This window comes from Colias philodice, chromosome 19 (genome assembly GCF_061535455.1).
Source record: "Colias philodice isolate Cphi_HAF_F1 chromosome 19, ilColPhil1 Martin Lab GWU primary, whole genome shotgun sequence".
NCBI lineage: Eukaryota > Metazoa > Arthropoda > Insecta > Lepidoptera > Pieridae > Colias > Colias philodice.
Window position 1 is genome coordinate 1,308,569 of NC_143104.1, and position 19,629 is coordinate 1,328,197.

A 19,629-nucleotide genomic window follows, 5' to 3' on the forward strand; every position below is an offset into this window, starting at 1 on the left:
ATAGTTAAATAAATAAACAAAGCTTTATTCATGAATTCATACATAGTTTATAATAACAATGAATTGAGGTTCTGAATGAATGAATGAATGAACGAAAAATACTTTATTGTACACCATACAGGATACATTTTATAAACTTAACAATAAATTAATCAATGTACAGTAGGCAGCTTTATCGCTGGCAGCGAACTCTACCAGGCAACCCAAAAAAGACGAGGAACATAAAGTAATAGTTCTAAAAACGATTTAGTTTGGTTTATCGTTTCGATTTAACATATAGATGCATTTTTTCATCCATATGCACTCTAACTTAAATTCAAAAAAAGGATAATTTTATTTTTCAATTATTTCGGACTACTAAAACGTTTTATGACATAAATTGCAGTGCTTTCTTGTTGAGGATTTAAAGAATTACGTTCGTCGCTGTCATGAGTCGCGGAAGAATTTTTATATTTCGCGAAAATTTGCAAAATTTTAAACAGAAAATAATGTTGCATTCGTTTCACTTTATGAACTAAGTGATGGATTCTAGTTGGATTATAGTATAAATATTTATTTAGTTAATTTTGATCCACTTAGTACTTTGTGTACATTATTTGACCAACAAAAGATATCGGAAGGCTCTTTGATTGTACTGTGGCATTTGTCCGTTAAAAAATAAAGGAAAATATAAATCTTCAACATCAACAACGGGAACATTATTCAAATAATAACATTAAGCTTTACTTCTTAGGAAAAGCTCACCCAAAGTATCAGAAGCAGTTCCGCTCATGCAGCACAGGGTCTTCATCAGGCGCTGCAGGGAGCCGTGCAGGCGCAGGGTGTAGGTGCCATACACGAGTGGGTTCATACAGGAGTTGGAGACGGCCATCGCGAACAGTAGGTCCTGGACTTGCGCTGGTACCCGGGACGCGGAGTCGCGGTCTACCATGTACCTGTGATTAGTTTTCCATTAAAATGTGTTCGAAAACTAAATTTAAAACTGTGATTAATAATTTCGAAGATGTGTTTTAGTTCGGCTCTCTTTAAACAAATAAGAAAATGTTACACAAACCGTATTTCTTGCACGGTAATTTGTAGTATGTTCATGTATCAGTCAGGTAGACAAACATACAGAATATTGAGAAGTAAAATTATAAGTATAGACATTCTTTCATTTGGCATCAAATAACAATATAATTAAACTTTAATAATGGCAGAAACTGATAATCATTTCAGTGACAACAATTGAAGTTTGACTGCAAGACACCTTTATTTAACTTTCAACAACATTTCACAAAGAAATAAAAAGTACACAGGTAGTTCCATTGCAAGCGAAGTTTAATATAAAAGTTCTAAAATTCTCTAGCACTTGAAGTGGATTCTTGTAAATATCGCCGCCGGCACTTTGCAAAGTTTTAGCAAATACTTCAACATGTTTACGCGATTAGTTAAGTCCACACAGAGCGAGCAGCCTCGCGAAGCAATTGCTGCGCGAAGCATTTCGATCAGTGTGAACGTAGCCTGACGTGGCTCGACCGAGGAAAATGACGTGGACTGTCATTTTCGCCGGCCAAGCCACGTATGGACGGTTGAACATATCATATTGAACATGACTAATGAGCACACTGACTGAGAGTTAGAATGTCACTGGTAGAGACACACGCTAAGAGACCTTAGCAGGAACCGTTACAGCAGTTCCGTCCAAGACAGCGCGATGGAACAGAGTGGGGTTTTTACAGTCAGGCTGAATCCAACATAACTCACGGCTCCATCTCCTTGAACCGGAGGTATCTATTCGAAATTTTTAGCATTAGACGTGGTTGCCTCGCGTAATAATTGCTTCGCGAGGCTGCTCGCTCTGAGTGAACCCGTTTATTAGCTTACAGATTCTCATTCAACTTGTATTAAATATAATTGATCTCGACTAGTGGATATGGAACGTGCTGCAATTGCAAATGGCAGGCAATTCCCTGAATGTGGTTTGTGGATAAGATGCGGTTTCTTGATAATCTATTAATACCCACCCGTATTATACATATAAAAGTTAATCTATATTTCATTATGTATTACACTATGTGCTTTAATTCGTATATATTTCTATTATACTATGTACTTTACTTCGTGGTCTAGGAATTATTCCACTCGTCCAGATTCTTTTTATCAAACTATTTTTATTTCAAGCGCACGATAAATCTGAATTTCTTATATTTTTTTTATATCCATGTGAGCAATTGGGCGGGAAAAATCCTAACTTTTTAATTGACCAACGTCACCATGTAAAAATAATTATAAAATTATTGCCATAATTTAATTGTAATTTAAAGCATTTGGTCAAAAATTAATACAACTCCAACGTGCTCTACATTTACATTGCTGTCTTCGCTTATAAAGAGACTAGCTGCTCCGCGCGGTTTCACCCCCGTGGCTCCACTCCTGTTGCCCGTAGCGTGATGAAATATAGCCTATAACCTTCCTCGATAAATGGGCTATCTAACACCGAAAGAATTTTTCAAATCGGACCAGTAGTTCCCGAGATTAGTGCGTTCAAACAAACAAACAAACAAACAAACTCTTCAGCTTTATAATATTAGTATAGATAACTATTTGAAATGAATGTTAGAATTGTAGAATGTTATTGTACCAACGAAGCTACTCAAAAGTGCTCGTATTTTCCCGACAAAAACGTTATTGCAATGTAAACGAGAACGCTTATGGAAAAATATTTTAATGTCTCGCCCATCAGGGCCGGATTGAATATAAAGAAATAAACACACATCACACACGTTATTCATTAAAACTTTCAAAAGGAAAATCATACCCAAATACTTTTATCTCAGATTTATTTAACTACCTATTTAAAGATTTATTATATCCAACGATGTTTACATTATACCAATGACATAATAATCCATACTAATATTATAAATGCGAAAGTAACTCTGTCTGTCTGTCTGTTACTCAATCACGCCTTAACTACTGAACCAATTTGCATGAAATTTGGTATAGAGATATTTTGATACCCAAGAAAGGACATAGGATAGGTTTTATCCCGGAAATCCTACGGGAACGGGTTTTTCTTTGAAAACGCGGGCGAAGCCGCGGGCGGAAAGCTGGTTAATAATATATTAAACAACTTTTTACTTTTTTCATTGATATCAAATGCCATATGCCGTATATAAAACAAACAACCTACCTATCAGACAATGCCGACGTAGTCTCAAAGCGTAGATAATAAAAATAATTATAACAATATTATCCAACACACAATTATCTTTGTAACAAAAAAATCAACAAACTCGTTAATTCACAAACACAGAACTTAAAAATAACAAAAGAAAAACGTAAAACAAAAACGAATAAAGAATAAGGCTTATGAAATAAGAACATCATTTGAATCATTTTCTTCTTGCGTTTGTATACGGCCAGCAACTTTTTTTTATAATTATAAATAAACAAACCTTTTTTGTGAATTTAAAAAAAGTTATCGTACATAAATTCCCATCTTTTAAGAAAAAGAAAAGCTAGAATAGAATAAGTAAATATAGTGACATAGTATTTACCATTTAGCGTAATTATTTGGAAATATTTATTCGGCTTTTAACAAACATAAATAGACGGAGACAATATTTTTAGATGTATTGATTAAAAAAATTAAGGTCACAGAAGTTTTATCTTGAACTTCTGCTAAGTCTTTAGATTTAATTTTGTTACGAAAATAAATGTTAAGTAGAAATGGAATACTAATTGAATAGCTGATACCTGTGCTGATACGTTCTTAGTCGTTTAAAGTACCTACACACGAAGTCGTGGGCGAACTACTAGTATACCTACTACCTATATCAATAGTTACTACCCGTAAATTAGTTAAAATAAATATACCTATACTAATGAATGAAATTACAGCTAAATTAAACATACATGATTTATTAGGCTTAATTATTCAATAATGTTTATATTTTATATGAATTTCCGATGTTCACACAAATAGTATGTGGCTGTTTTGAATGTTTAAACACGATTTATATGTTAAAGTACAAGTGTACGTGTGTTTGTGTGCCAAGCACACGTGTCAGATGTGAAACTTCTTTGGCAAGATTCAAAGATACCAAAATCGTTGCTTTACTCCATGACGTGACAATATTGCCATGACGCGATCATGAAATTTTACTCTCAACTCGCCTAAAAAAGTTTCAATTCAATGACAACTAAATATTGTATTGCTTCTAGGCATTTCCTAACTATACACAACAGTTTTATAGTTAAACTAGCGGTCCGCCCCGGCTTCGCCCGTGGTACATATGAATAATAGATGTTGGCCGATTCTCAGACTTACCCGATATGCACAGAAAATTTCATGAGAATTGGTCCACCCGTTTCGGAGGAGTATGCAGACTAACATTGTGACACGAGAATTTTATATATAAGAAGAAGATAATAAATTAAGCATAATGTGATATCATTACAGTACATATTGAAATTCTTCATTAAAGTACGAATTACCTTCTTTTTTGTAATCGGATTAATTGTGTAGGCAGAGCTTTATTGCAATACGTCTCTGACAGTCTTGAAACTTTAAATGGCATGTTTCAAAATAGACTAGGTAGATAGAATTTTGTTTACGTTGTGATTTCAACTCTTTACAATTCGATATTTGCATTACAATTTATTTTTACAAATTATCTAATTCCTAATATTATTTATGTCTTTACTATATAAAATCCCAAATCCGAATTACTTGGAAAAAAATCTACTAATACTATTGTATTGTAGAGATAAACGTGTAGAGTTACACGCTTGGCTCTACGTCTACATTAGTATTTAGATCTGATTTTTAGATACATTCTAAAGAAAATATTATAAATTTATTAAATAAGCTATCAGATTATAAACGTGGGATTAAATTAATAGCATAATTAATAAATAATTGGTCATCAAAATGCGTGTCGCATTCTAATTAGAAACTTTGTCAATTTCAACTGCAATTTTGTTCACAAAGCTCGTCATTTGGTTCGAATTGAGATCGATTATATCCAGCTATTGTTTAGTGATTATTCACTGTTCGGGTGTTCAAACTTATATGGAAATGTATAACATTCACTAATTATAGTTAGTGAATGTTAGTGATAAAAGTTTTTGAAGTGAAACTTCTTTATCGGGGTTGGAACAAAATTTAGTGTAACATTTTTTCGTTACCCGTGACATTTTTCTGTTACGCGCCATCTTTTTCTTATCCCTACCACGCGTGATTCGACATATTTCTGTAAAGTTGAATATAGTAAATTATTTTTTGAAAAATAAGGTCATAAAGAAGTTTCACTTCTTACGTGTGTACACTAGTACACGCACACATTTTTTATTGATATCCTACTTCTAAAGACAGGGTGTCCCAAGAAGTAGGGAATACTGAAGCTGGGAGATAGAGGATCTAGAAGGCTATTCGAATCTCCCCATGACTTTTTTTTTTAATTTTTCACCTATCGCCGAGAACGACGTGATTTTTTATTTATGGTGACGTGAATTATTGCGGTAGATGCTTGATTTTTTTTGTGTGCTAAGCTGATAGATAGGCCAATTTAGTATGGTAACATTTTTACATTTAGTATCGTAAGATCTTTGAATGGAATAAAAAAAAAGAATCAAATGCCATGCAATAAAAAAAGAAAGATGTATATAAAACTCAAAGGTGACTGACTGACATAGTGATCTATCAACGCACAGCCCAAACTAATGGACAAATCAGGCTGGAATTTGGTATGAAGGTAGATGATAGGACGTAGGCATCCGCTGAGAAAGGATTTTGATCAATTCTATCCCTAAGGGGATAAAATAGGGGATGCAAATTTATACCATGAAAATTTATCTTTTCCGCACAGGCGAAGCTGCGGGAAACAGCTAGTTCATTATAAATTCGAAAGTCTGTGAGATGCTTGATTAAGATCGTGGGTTCGACCATGGGTGAAACCGCGCGTCACAGCTATTTTACTATATCGGAAAATGCTTATCACATACATCTATTTCGATTTAAATAAATAAATAAATAAATAATCGTTTATTGTCAACATAACACAAATACACCAGAGCATGAGATTTTACACAATATAGGCATTTAGCAACACACATATAATACAAACATTAAATTATTTATCACCAATAAGTAATTATTATCATCAAAAAAAAAAATGTATTCATACTATAATGTGGGAAGGTACTGGGCATTTTCACGTTGACAAAAGGGACCAACTCAGTATTCGGCACGAATGATAGTAAAACCATTCGTGCCACTGATTTTCAGTGGCCCCTAATGACACTTGGAGTTGACAATTACGAAATACAAAAAAAAAAATAAGAATAAAAATAAACGAGATTGAAACAACAGCAAAATTAAACTAATAAAACACTTCACTAACAATACTTACAATTAAACGAGTATCAGAAATGAGAGAGAGAAAAAAAAAAATACAATTAAAACAACCAAGGAAAAGTAAAAAAGGTCTAAAAACAAACAAAAACTTTTTAAAGCGTACAAAAAAAAAAAATAACAATAAAAAAACAGTAACATATTAAAATAAACTAACGGAAACTAATATTTTATGAAAATCAAACACAGGAATCTATATGAAAAAGGAACTAAGGAATTACTTTCAGTGCCACCAAGGCCTTCAAGAAGCTGAGATCAATAAGTAATTACGATATTTTATACGGAAGTTTTCTTTATTGCGCAATTGGCGCAGTGGTGGTGGAAGATTATTCCAACACAAGGTGGCACTGTAGCGGAAACTACCCCTGAACGCTGCGGAGTGGTGTCTAGGAATGGCTATTTAGTTCTATTTAGTATTTAGTTCTTTTCTGAGACCGTTTTTGAATAATTAGTAACGGTCGATTTCTAATCGTCGAGATTTTCCAAGAAAAATAGATGGCAAATCTGTCTAAGAAAAAGGTAAAATGTCTGATGATATGACGCACCTAGGAACACGTGTTGAATTATAACTAAGTATAATATTGGTCTGTCTATAGAGTTTTCTGCCGGTTTTTCTCGCAATGGAAATAAAACAGTGTAAATGTTAGTGAAGTCCCGTATCTCCTTATGGTTATGGAAAAAATAAATTCACATTCGAATAAAGAGCTTCCTATTATATCCTCGTTAACCAGTTTAAATGTCACAATCTCGAAACTCCACATATTCATTCAACCAATCTTCTTTTAAAGGCACACGTAAGCACTACTAAAAAAGTTCGATAAAAATAAGATGCATTACAATGTATGTATATTCTAGGACAAACGCAAGGCGTGAAAAAACAAGATTATCCGTGAGAGAACAAATATATTTTAAAGGCCTTTCAAAGGAAAACATAAGAGAGTTGGCTGGTGTATTATAAGTTATAACGTTCACTGAATTCTATCGTTTCTTGGTGAATAAGATACAATTATGAAGCTTTGAATAGAAGGGTTTTATCAAAAGCCATACAACGATATTGGTGAAGGAATACTCGGAATTTATTTCTTTTTGAGTTTGTACGTAATCAGCCACTTGTTGCTTCGTTTTCTCAAGTATTCGCTTTAAAGATGAAGCACTTAAAAAGTAATTTTTTTCCACATTTTTTAATGTTTTCGGCATCGACTTCAAGTTGACTTTATTTTTCTAACTAATCATGAGACCACCCTGGAAAGTATCTAAACCAGCAAAAAATCATCAAAATCGGTTTATAAACGACATAGCTATCCTCGCGGACACAAAAATATAAATGCAATAGTGAAGGTCGAATTGAGAAAGCTCTTTTCTTAAGTCAGTAAAATTCTCTCTTTTTTGAAGTCGGATAAATCCAGAAGAACATTCCAGTCGGACCACGTGTAAACTGTAAAGGCAAAAGCTTCGCGAATGTTTTCCTCTACGATTTATTCAAGAGTAAATAAATATTATTGAGGTGAGATTGTGAATAGTGGCTTGTTTTGTTTCGATCAGGTTTCTGGAATTCTGGAAAGGTATGTTATTTTTTAGTTATAAGTGTCAAAAGACGGGAGTATGCATGGCGTATGTTTCTTAATTCTAAGATGTCCGTGGCTCTTTTTATTATTAATGATATATTTTACCAAAATACAAGTAGCCTTTATGAAGAAGTCCAACGACAATTGTTATTTCGATTAATTTTTAACGTAATACTTCAGTTAATTTATGAATCAATCAATTCAACATCATAACTAATTAACTAGCAGTCCACCCCGGCTTCGCCCGTGGTACTTGTTTACGTTTTCTCTCCATAAGAACCATCCTCGTGCTTCAAGGAATATTATACCTAATAAACGAAATCTGTTTGGCCGTTCTCGAGTTTTGCGCTTAGCAACACTTTTAGCGATTCATTTTTATTAAATAGATTATTTTATAATTAATGTATTGTATTACTTACCACATAGCCATAGTAGCATATGGCAGCCAACACAGCGCAAACACGAACACAATAATTAGCGTCATGCGTAGCGTACGTTGTCGTGCGCGCTCTAAAACGCGGCGGTCTGAGCGACGCAGGCGCACGTTCGCTATACCGTTCGTGTACTCTTGTTTATCTGTGGGAGTAATTGATTTACAATATCTACTACTAGGAGCAATTACAAACAAACATAAAAAAATCACAAAGAGTACTTTCATTGTGGTAGGTACATATTTCAAAGCCTGCAATGACAGAAAATGGCGCCCTTTTTATTTTTGGACGGCCATTGACCAAACCTTGTTTTTTAATACAAAAAAGCAGTAAACTCTTAGTAAACTTATCTTGACTATGACATGTATACCTCTAAAAACAGTCTGAACTGAGTTGTGAGCTTTAGAAGTTTGCTATTTCACATACTGTATTTATTATTTATAAATAATTTACTAGATAGAGCTAAATTATTCCTATGTAATACTTACTCTACATTTTTAAGTTAATATCGGGTAACTAGAACTAAGAATAGCGGCTAGTATTAAATATTAAATTCATTTATAAAGCGCGTCACACACGGTGAAGATACTATAATATTTTATGTTAAGATTCTCTAATAAAAAGTATTACAGTATCTTAAGGTATCCGGTATCAGCGTTCTGACCTGTGGTTCTGACCTTCATTTTTCTTTTTGTCATTGCGTACTAAGACCCCTGTAGAACCGCCATCCTGTTACAAATGACCCGAAAAATTGACACAAAATTTCGGGTCATTTGTATTTTATATTAGAGAATCTTAACATAAAATATTATAGTATCTTCACCGTGTGTGACACGCTTAACAGTTGGATTGATTAAAAGAGAAACTAAAGAGTTTCTTGTCGCTTCCTCTCAGTAGGAATTGCTTACCGAAACGGTGGTAAATTTTAAATTATGTATTATGGCGATACAAAAGCGCTTCAGAAGTCGAGTTGAATAAATAAATGTTTGAGTTTGATTTTAATATTTGAGTATTTTCCATTTCATGAAATCAATATCGACAAAATGGTATATACACCACAGACTAATCTTATATATAAAATTCTCGTGTCACTATGTTAGTCTGCATACTCCTCCGAAACGGGTGGACCGATTCTCATGAAATTTTCTGTGCATATTGGGTAAGTCTGAGAATCGGCCAACATCTATTTTTCATATGTACCACGGGCGAAGCCGGGGCGGGCCGCTAGTCTTATTTATAAAATTCTCGTGTCACAATGTTAGTCTGCATACTCCTCCGAAACGGGTGGACCGATTCTCATGAAATTTTCTGTGCATATCGGGTAAGTCTGAGAATCGGCCAACATCTATTTTTTATATGTACCACGGGCGAAGCCGGGGCGGACCGCTAGTAATAATATACTACGTAAACAACTTACACTATAAAGGTCACAGGACTTCATATTATATTAGGAGCTATTGCAAAATTCTAATATTTGCTTCCGCATGATGTAATACTGAAACTGAACGTACAAAAGTCAAATAGCAACATTCAAATACAATTTCATTTAGTTTTATTTCCAACTAGATTTCCGCCCGCGGCTTCGCCCGCGTTTTCAAAGGAAAACCCGCACATTTCCCGTTCCCGTGGGATTTCCGGGATAAAACCTATCCTATGTGTTAATCCAAGTTACCCTCTATATGTGTGTTAAATTTCATTGTAATCGGTTCAGTAGTTTTTACGTGAAAGAGAAACAAACATCCATACATCCATACTTACAAACTTTCGCCTTTATAATAGTACTAGCAGTCCGGGGCGGCTTCGCCCGTGGTACATATTCACATTTTCTCTACGTAAGAACCATCCTCGTACTTCAAGGAATATAATAAAAAAAGAATTAACGAAAAAAAAAGAATTAATCAATGTTGTGACTGTGGTATATTCCCAGATTTATTAAAGTTTAGTAAAGTTATTCCTTTACTCAAAAGCGGTGACCAAGAAGACTGTAATAACTATAGGCCTATTTCTATTTTACCAACTTTGAGCAAAGTCTTCGAGAAATTGATTTTAAACCAATTATGTAGTCATTTTGTTTCAAATGGTTTACTGCACGCCAAACAGTTTGGTTTTACAAGGGGGCGCTCTACCACTGATGCTGGAATAGCTCTTTTGTCACATATATATAAAGCATGGGAAAATTCAAAGAATGCTTTGGGGATATTCTGCGACCTTTCTAAGGCTTTCGACTGTGTAGAACATTCCACTCTATTACGGAAACTAAATTTTTATGGTATCAAAGGTTTATCTCAGGACCTCATAGCTTCATATCTTCAGAACAGGGTACAGACCGTTGTTGTTAATGGAGAGAAATCTTGCGGTGCGCCGATTAACATTGGTGTTCTTAGGACCGTTTTTGTTCTTAGTGTATATTAATGACCTACCTTATTATTTGCAGGATATGTGTGAAATAGTACTGTTTGCAGATGATACCTCATTAATATTTAATGTGGATAGATATGACACAAATGTTGACGAAGTAAACTCTGCTCTTTTACGCATATCTAATTGGTTTAATGCTAATAATTTATTATTGAATGCAAAAAAAACAAATTGTGTAGAGTTTATCCTTCCAAATGTAAAAAAGGTCAAAAGGGATATCATTTTAAACGGGGAGGTATTATACCCTGTCGAGTCTACTGTTTTTCTTGGTTTGACACTAGATGAGAAGCTACAATGGGGGACCCATGTTGCCACCACCGCTGCTAAGCTCAGCTCAGCTGCATATGCAGTTCGAAGAATAAGGCATCTCACCGATGAAGATACGGCTAGATTGGTTTATTTTAGCTACTTTCATAGCATTATGTCCTATGGAATTCTACTATGGGGCAGGGCTGCAGATATAGAAACTATATTTATATTACAGAAAAGAGCCATACGCTCTATATATAATTTACGTGCTCGGGACTCACTAAGAGATCTCTTTAAGAATATTGGTATCCTCACTGTACCATCACAGTATATATTTAATAATGTTTTACATGTACACAAAAACGCGGACTTACACACAAAAGTAGGGGATAGACACTGTTATGGCACAAGGAATAGAAATAAAATTGAAATGCCATTTTATAGGTTAGCTAAAGTTAAAAATTCATTTATGGGCCAAGGTATACGTTTTTACAATAGAATTCCTCATAGTATTAAAGAGTTTAGTAGTGTTAAATTTAAAACTTATTTAAAAAATGTATTAGTTCAGAGAGCCTACTACAGCATTAAGGAATATATGGAAGATGAAAATCCATGGAGGGTTGTCGCGTAAGAATAACAGGACAGTTCTTTGGCATATTATGATAATATATAATATTATGTAGTTAGATGTAAGTAACATGTAATGTAAAATTATATTGTATATGGACATGACTTTAAAAGAGCAACTATGGAGTTTCTTGCCGGTTCTTCTCCATAGATACTGCTTTCCGAATCGGTGGTAAATTTAAAGAATGTAATGACGATTCAAAAGTGCTTCTGGAAGAAGTCTAATTGAATAAATAAAAAAAAAAAGAAATCGGTTCAGCCGTTCTCAAGTTATGCGCTTACCAACACATTTTGGGATTCATTTTTATATTTTCCAATAAGCTCCATATTCGCTTGCACCTAAAATTTTGCCGCACTCCGCCATTTCATAATGAAATTTCAAACAATACAATTAAATGAAAACATGGTTAATGTTTCGACGTATTTAGTATTCATTGCAACAGTTTTAATAACAGGTGGAAAAGTCGAGTTGTTCCTGAATTATAACCGCTTTCTGTGTTACAAGTTTATAATAATGCCACATTAAAATTCGTTGCGTGAAAGATGAAACATAGTCCATCTATACTAATATTATAAAGCTGAAGAGTTTGTTTGTTTGTTTGTTTGAACGCGCTCATCTCGGGCACTACTGGTCCGATTTGAAAAATTCTTTCGGTGTTAGATAGCCCAATTATCGAGGAAGGTTATAGGCTATATATCATCACGCTACGGCCAACAGGAGTGGAGCCACGGGGGTGAAACCGCGCGGAGCAGCTAGTTTTACTTATAAAATAGTGTGACGTCTGTTTTGAAGAAAAGAAAAAGGCAAGCTTTGTATCTTCTTATTAAATCCTTGAGTCTTATATTTGATATCTATAATATAAAAATGAATCGCAAAATGTGTTGGTAAGCGCATAACTCGAGAACGGGTGGACCGATTTCGATAATTCTTTTTTTATTATATTCCTTGAAGTACTAGGATGGTTCTTATATAGAGAAAACATAAATATGTACCACAGGCGAAGCCGGGGCGGACCGCTAGTTTAACATAAAACTGAAAGAGTAAAATTGATTAGAGTCCTCTACATAACGATGTTTTAAGTGGTAAATACTGTTCACATTGTGGTTGCCGAATCACGTTTTATACAATTACTAGCTGCTCCGCGCGGTTTTACCCCCGTGGCTCCACTCCTGTTGGTCGTAGCGTGATGATATATAGCCTATAACCTTCCTCGATAAATGGGCTATCTAACACCGAAAGAATTTTTCAAATCGGACCAGTACTTCCCGAGATTAGCGCGTTCAAACAAACAAACAAACAAACTCTTCAGCTTTATAATATTAAGTATAGATTACAGACCATATTCCAGCTAACAATAAAAGACAAAATATTATGAAATACATCGTTTCCCGCCCACAGTGAAGTTCGCAATATTACAGTAAGAACAAACTCATTAGTGAGGTCTCAACGATTGACCGCAACGTTTTAGGTACTGCAAATATTTGGTAGAGAAAATTGAACGTTATATTAAGACTTATAGGCTTAATGTCACATAAAATAAATAGCGAAATATATGAGAATTCATTTAACATTTATCATTGAAAAAAGAGCGTGTGCGCCGAGCACACGTGTCAGAAGTGAAACTTCTTTGGCAAGATGATACCAAAATCGTCGTCCATGACGTGACGGTATTGCCATGACCTTGAAATTTTACTCTCAACGCGCTTAAAAAGTTTCACTTCAAAAAGGCGGCCGGTCAGGCGTTAAGGTACGGCGAAACATGCGGGCTCGAATCCCGTCTTTTGATCGAATTATCTTTAATTCTTTAAAACATTCTCAATGAAATAAAACTTAAATATTATGATAAATATAAGGAGCGTGCTCAAGGGGAAATACACGCTCGCTACAAAGTGTGAGAAATAATATAATAATATAATGAATAAATCGCGTTTAAAATCCGTTACAATCTTAATTTCTAAGTATAATACTTGCGTAAAATCAAACAATAGAAAGTAGTATACTAAATACTTTATAGTAACGAGCATCCATATTATTGTCAAAGTGTTTCATGTGCAATAGCTTTGTAAGCTTGTACATACAGGGTGTCCCAAAAAGTAGTGATATACTGAAGCTGGGAGGTAGAGGACTTAGAGGGCTATCCGAATCACCCCCATGTGTGTTATGCGATTTTTCGTATTTTCGGAGTTATTACATTTTTTTCAATTTTTCATCGATCGCCGAGTACGATGAGATTTTTATTTATGGTGACGTGAATTATTGCGCTAGATGCTTGATTTTTTTTGTGTGCTAAGCTGAAAGATAGGCCAATTCAGTATGGTAACATTTACTATCGTTAGATCTGTGAATGGAATAAAAAAAAACAATTAAATGCCAAGAAAGATAAAATTACCCAGTATGTTCATAACTTCAAGGGCCCATAAAAAAATAAAATCACATAAAAAAGGTTTTCCATTTGGCTTTTAAAAACTTGCTCTATCGATCAGGTAGCTACCCTAAAAATTTCATTTTATTATTCTGAAGGCTTCAATCGAAAAATTGAAATCTTAATGTGGTAAGTGCAAAATTTTTATTAACATGATGATCATTAAAACCAATAAATAGGTGTTTAATTACCAGAATTTTTTTAAAATAGCCCCGCTGTTGTTCAATGCAAGTGCGACATCACCGTAAAAAGTTGTCTTTTTAATGTCTGAATGTTCTTTTATCATTTTTAATGGTTTCTTCTGCTACTATGAATTTCCGGGTTATTTCGTCCAAATTGTGGCAGTCTCTCGTCTTTGTAGTATCCCCACGGAAAAAATTCAATAGGGTTTATGTCCGGAGACCGTGGAGGCCAGGCTAAAGGGCAAAAATACCCTGAAAGATGGATTGGTCGTTGCAGCCTGCGCATGCGCCGGTGACGCCTACAGCCTGGCCTAGCCTTAAAGCCTGGCCTCCACGGTCCCTCGACCTAAACCCCATTGAATTTTCAATGGGGATACTAAAAAGACCTCGGCTACTTGAGAGAATGCCCCAATTTGACGAAATAACCCGGAAATTCATAGTAGCAGAAGAAACCATTAAAAATGATCAAAGAACATTCAGACATTAAAAAGACAACTTTTTACGGTGATGTCGCACTTGCATTGAGCAACAGCGGGGCTATTTTAAAAAAATTCTGGTAATTAAACACCTATTTATTGGTTTTAATGATCATCATGTTAATAAAAATTTTGCACTTACCACATTAAGATTTCAATTTTTCGATTGAAGCCTTCAGAATAATAAAATGAATTTTTTAGGGTAGCTACCTGATCGATAGAGCAAGTTTTTAAAAGCCAAATGGAAAACCTTTTTTATGTGATTTTATTTTTTTATGGGCCCTTGAAGTTATGAACATACTGGGTAATTTTATCTTTCTTGGCATTTAATTGTTTTTTTTATTCCATTCAAAGATCTAACGATAGTAAATGTTACCATACTGAATTGGCCTATCTTTCAGCTTAGCACACAAAAAAGATCAAGCATCTAGCGCAATAATTCACGTCACCATAAATAAAAATCTCATCGTACTCGGCGATAGATGAAAAATTGAAAAAAATGTAATAACTCCGAAAATACGATAAATCGCATAACACACATGGGGGTGATTCGGATAGCCCTCTTGGTCCTCTATCTCCCAGCTTCCGTTCATCACTACTTTTTGGGACACCCTGTATATGCTTATATGTGTTTCTGAACTCTTTTCTTGGAACAAATACATATTACTCGAGTGTCAAACATTGGACGTTTGATAAACTGTTCATCCTTTGTTCTTTGACAAGTTCTCTCTAGAGATAAAACAAACTAAATAAGAAATACGCGACTTCACTCACTTTTTTAAAGAATCTGAACAGAGGTATAGTTAACTGATACCTACATGTACCTATTGCCTTGATTTTTGAAAATGTCCCATGTTAGAAATAGGAGATTTTCTAAAACTATGTTTTAATTAAAATTGGCTGTGAACTACCCCATAATATTATTCGTTTCGTAATAGATTTATGCGATAAATATTAAAGGACGTTTAATATGAATGACTCCGTTATTGAGATTTTTTCACAAATATGCAGTAATAATAATCCATAAGGGAAGTGGTTTTTAAAATGCATATTACCTACATATATCTAAACTAGCTGTGCTCCGCGTTTTCATCCGCATTGATCCGCTCCTGTTGGTCTTAGCGTGATGATATATAGCCTACCTTCCTCGATAAATGGCCGGGGCTATAATCTAACATCGAAAGAATTTTTCAAATCGGACCAGTAGTTCCTGAGATTAGCGCGTTCAAACAAACAAACAAACTCTTCAGCTTTATAATATTAGTATAGATAAAAATCTGTTCAACAAAAATTCAATTTATCATCCACATTTACATTTCTTCCTATTGGTTCGATAGTTAAAATACACAAGGGAAAAGTCATCTATAGTTCTAAAACTATATATTATAGTAGGGGAGCCCAAGAGGGGATTTTGGGATTTACTCGAGCGCGTCAGATTACTATAAGGGACGGAACCTTAGCTATTCATTAGTACCTCTAGTCAATATGAGCAGTTATGGTTGGTGGGTGCGCTCAGGGGCCCCGCTGGAAAATTTGAATAATCCATAATTCCCTAAGGTTGAGCTCGAATCGTCAGATTAGCGAAATGGGGACTTCTTATATTGTAATTAACCCCCCCATATATTAATCTGACGCGCTCGAATAATATTACTTTAATTTTTTACCCTTTCTTCATAGCGATTAAATCGCCACTTAAATCGTCAGATTAACGTATACTTTTTTTCAGTGACGTCCTGGAGCATGCAAAATATCAATATCTAACGCGCTTGAGTATTTCCAAGCCAATTTTTTTCTTTTTTAAATTAAAAAAAAATCAAAAAACCCTTCCCCACCGCTAAAAGTGAAAACATTATAGGACCTTTTTTTCTCGCTATGGTCTAATCTACCAATTCTAATAGGTTCCCGTGACGCTCGAGTAAATCCACATTTAGCATCCTGGGCTCCCCTACTATTATCATCTAGTTCATATCAATTATGAGAACTTTGTGTCTTTCTCGGAAATTCTGAAGGCTGCAGATATTATGTTAGTACTGATTCAACATGATGCATACGTGTTAAATTAGTGCATAAATTATCGTAAAATGGCTGAGATAATTCAATTTTGTTATAGATTACAATCTACAGTTAATATTATAAAGCTTGTTGGTTTGTTTGTTTGAACGCGCTAATCTCAGGAACTGCTGGTCCTATTTGAAAAATTATTTCGGTGTTAGATAGCCCATTCATCGAAGAAGGCTATAAGGCTATATAATTATCATTACGCTAAAACCAGAGCGAAGCCACGCAGGTGAAACCGCGGAGCGCAGCTAGTTTAGACATATAATAAATAAACATATAATATAATTAACTAGTGGTCCGCCCCGGCTTCGCCCGTGGTACCTACATGTTTAAACTATCCTATCTCTCAAGTTGGATCGAACTGCACATGGTGTGCGAATTTTATTATAATCGGTTAAGTGGTTTAGGAGTCCATTGAGGACAAACATTGTGACATGAGATTTATATACATATATTAAAGATTACCATATAATAAATTGGACGTATAATCCATCTCTGTATCAAATTTCTTACGAATCAGTTTCAGAATTAGGACAGGACTAATCTTATTGAAAATATGATCAATAACGATATATTTGATTCGTATATTCATGTCAAAGATAGTGTAAATTCTTAACTCAATCAAGTTAGGCTTACCCAAAGATTTTGAATTTCGCTACATTGGGTTCACCACGTCTAGACATATTATTATTATATTCAGTCAATATTTTATGTTTATTTACAATCAAATTATTTGTTCTCTCGTAAAACCTAGTGGAATTCACATTCCAGATCTATGAAACAGAGGCCATTCTCTTTTGCAATAAAAAAAGAGCGTGACACTTGTCAGAAGTGAAACTTCTTTAGTAAGATACTACTTTATAGTGGAGTGGCGGCGATAAAATCGTCGCCACTCCATGACGTGACGGTTTCACTAAAAAACTTAATTAAACACTTGACCGTAATTTGAAGCTTACTTCATTGAGAAGGCACCTAGCTTTTTCCGCCTATTTTGCCCTCTCTTTCCGTTGTATATATGCTATCTCTCTCGCACACCTCTCCACCAGGTGGCGGGGCGCACGATAATGTGCGGGCGCTGGATGTTTTTTCATTGGCGTCTAGCTTCCGCCGCGAGAAGGTTGTCTACAAGACTACAACCTTGGTGCTATTAAGTATTAAGTATTGCTTAAAGCAAGTGCTAAAAGTGTTAAAAAGTGTATCCCGTCGGATCGGTACAGTGAGTTATTTTTACATCTATTCTAATAATATTTTACTTAAAAATGAGTAAAAATCTTTAAAGTCAACGGTATAATCGTTGGACTTTATTTAAAATGCTGAGGTTTTTAATGAATCCTTCAGCAATAGTTTATTTTTCAATATGCTTAAATACTTAATAGCATGAATAAAGATATTTAAAATTAACGATACAACCGTTACATTTTACTTGAAATAGTAACTTTTCTTTTGAAAAATTTCATTATGCAATATGTACTAATTAATATTTGAATTTTTAATACTGTGAGTAAAGCTATTTTAACGGTGTTACCGTTCGGCTTTACTCGAATCGTTAATATTACTTTTGTGATTATTTGATATTACTAGATATATCAAATACCCTCTCTTGTATATAGATATTTTTAATTATTTATTTCATTTTTAATAATGTGTTTTTATTACAAGGTTACAAGTGAATTTTTCTTGGAAAAATTACAATTAATACCTACTTAGTATGGATATGAGCCAACTCAAAGCTTTACAGGCATACAATCCATTGCTACGACTTTATCACATTGTCGTTATCGCTAGGAACGATTCGGAATTCCTATAATAGTTTATTACTAAAAATTATCGAACGAGATGAGTCAGCTCCAAGAAGTCACGACATGTCAGAACATGTTGTGATATTATTTTATAAATCGTACGGGAGTTACCGCTCAACTGAATAATGATGGAATTCGCTCATGTATAGTAGATACGTACCATGAATGTACCACACATTCAAAACTATCCGTAGTCTATACGTGTCCTTTTATGAGTATTATTCTGATCCGTTTTTATGTGAAAATAGACATATTACACACGGCTAATTTGATTGAAAATTACGTTTCCTATGTTTCAAATGATGCAACTTTTTTGTTTAAACGAGTAAGTACCAAAATTTTACAATTAAATTCTTTGGTTTACTGAACTTGTGCTGAAAGGGTTATCGTATAATAATTATCGAGATACCTTAATATAAATTAGATTTAGATACATTTATTTCAAAGGATTTACAATTCACTTCTAACGTTTTAGAATAATATTATAAACTTGTACACCTTGACAAAAAGTAAAAAATTGCGGGTGAGTGGAGATTATTTTGTTCAATTAAATATAACGTCCTACGACGGTATGGTTGCGTTCGTAAGGAATGTTAACGGATATAAAGCAACTAAATGTTACATCGATTGCATGAACAAAAATAAATATGAATCGAAGTTCATTTTAAAATTTAGTGAATTGATTTGAATTATGAATTTATTAAATAGTTAGTTCTTTTTTATATAAACATAATAATTAATTACCATTGTCAAATCAATTCTTATTAATTCATCCTGGACAGTTGTCGCTAACATTGGAAAATAAGTTAAAGGACCTTGTTAATTGCTATATTATTTAAATGATTAATTACTGCTAATTTTATATTAGCACTAAGGTGTATCCTTGCTCGAAGCAGAATACATAAATGTGGCCACTACTCCTCGCAGGGGTTAGCCAGGTCAAATCCACCCTCGCAGGGTGTCTCTTAAGCATTTTTTGGCAGGCCCTACTTATTTCTAGT

The 19,629-nt window shown here is 34.2% G+C and overlaps 1 protein-coding gene across 1 annotated transcript in view; it reads right to left on the reverse strand.

Annotated features, from left to right (window-relative positions):
• LOC149479730 (adipokinetic hormone/corazonin-related peptide receptor variant I-like) overlaps positions 1 to 19,629 on the reverse strand; it is an 82,555-nt gene that overhangs the window by 13,949 nt on the left and 48,977 nt on the right. The window contains exons 5-6 of the mRNA XM_089707516.1: positions 8,385 to 8,541; positions 745 to 935 (exon numbers count right to left, since the gene is read on the reverse strand). Coding sequence (XP_089563642.1) covers positions 745 to 935; positions 8,385 to 8,541 — 348 coding nt within the window. The remainder of the gene's footprint in view (positions 1 to 744; positions 936 to 8,384; positions 8,542 to 19,629) is intronic.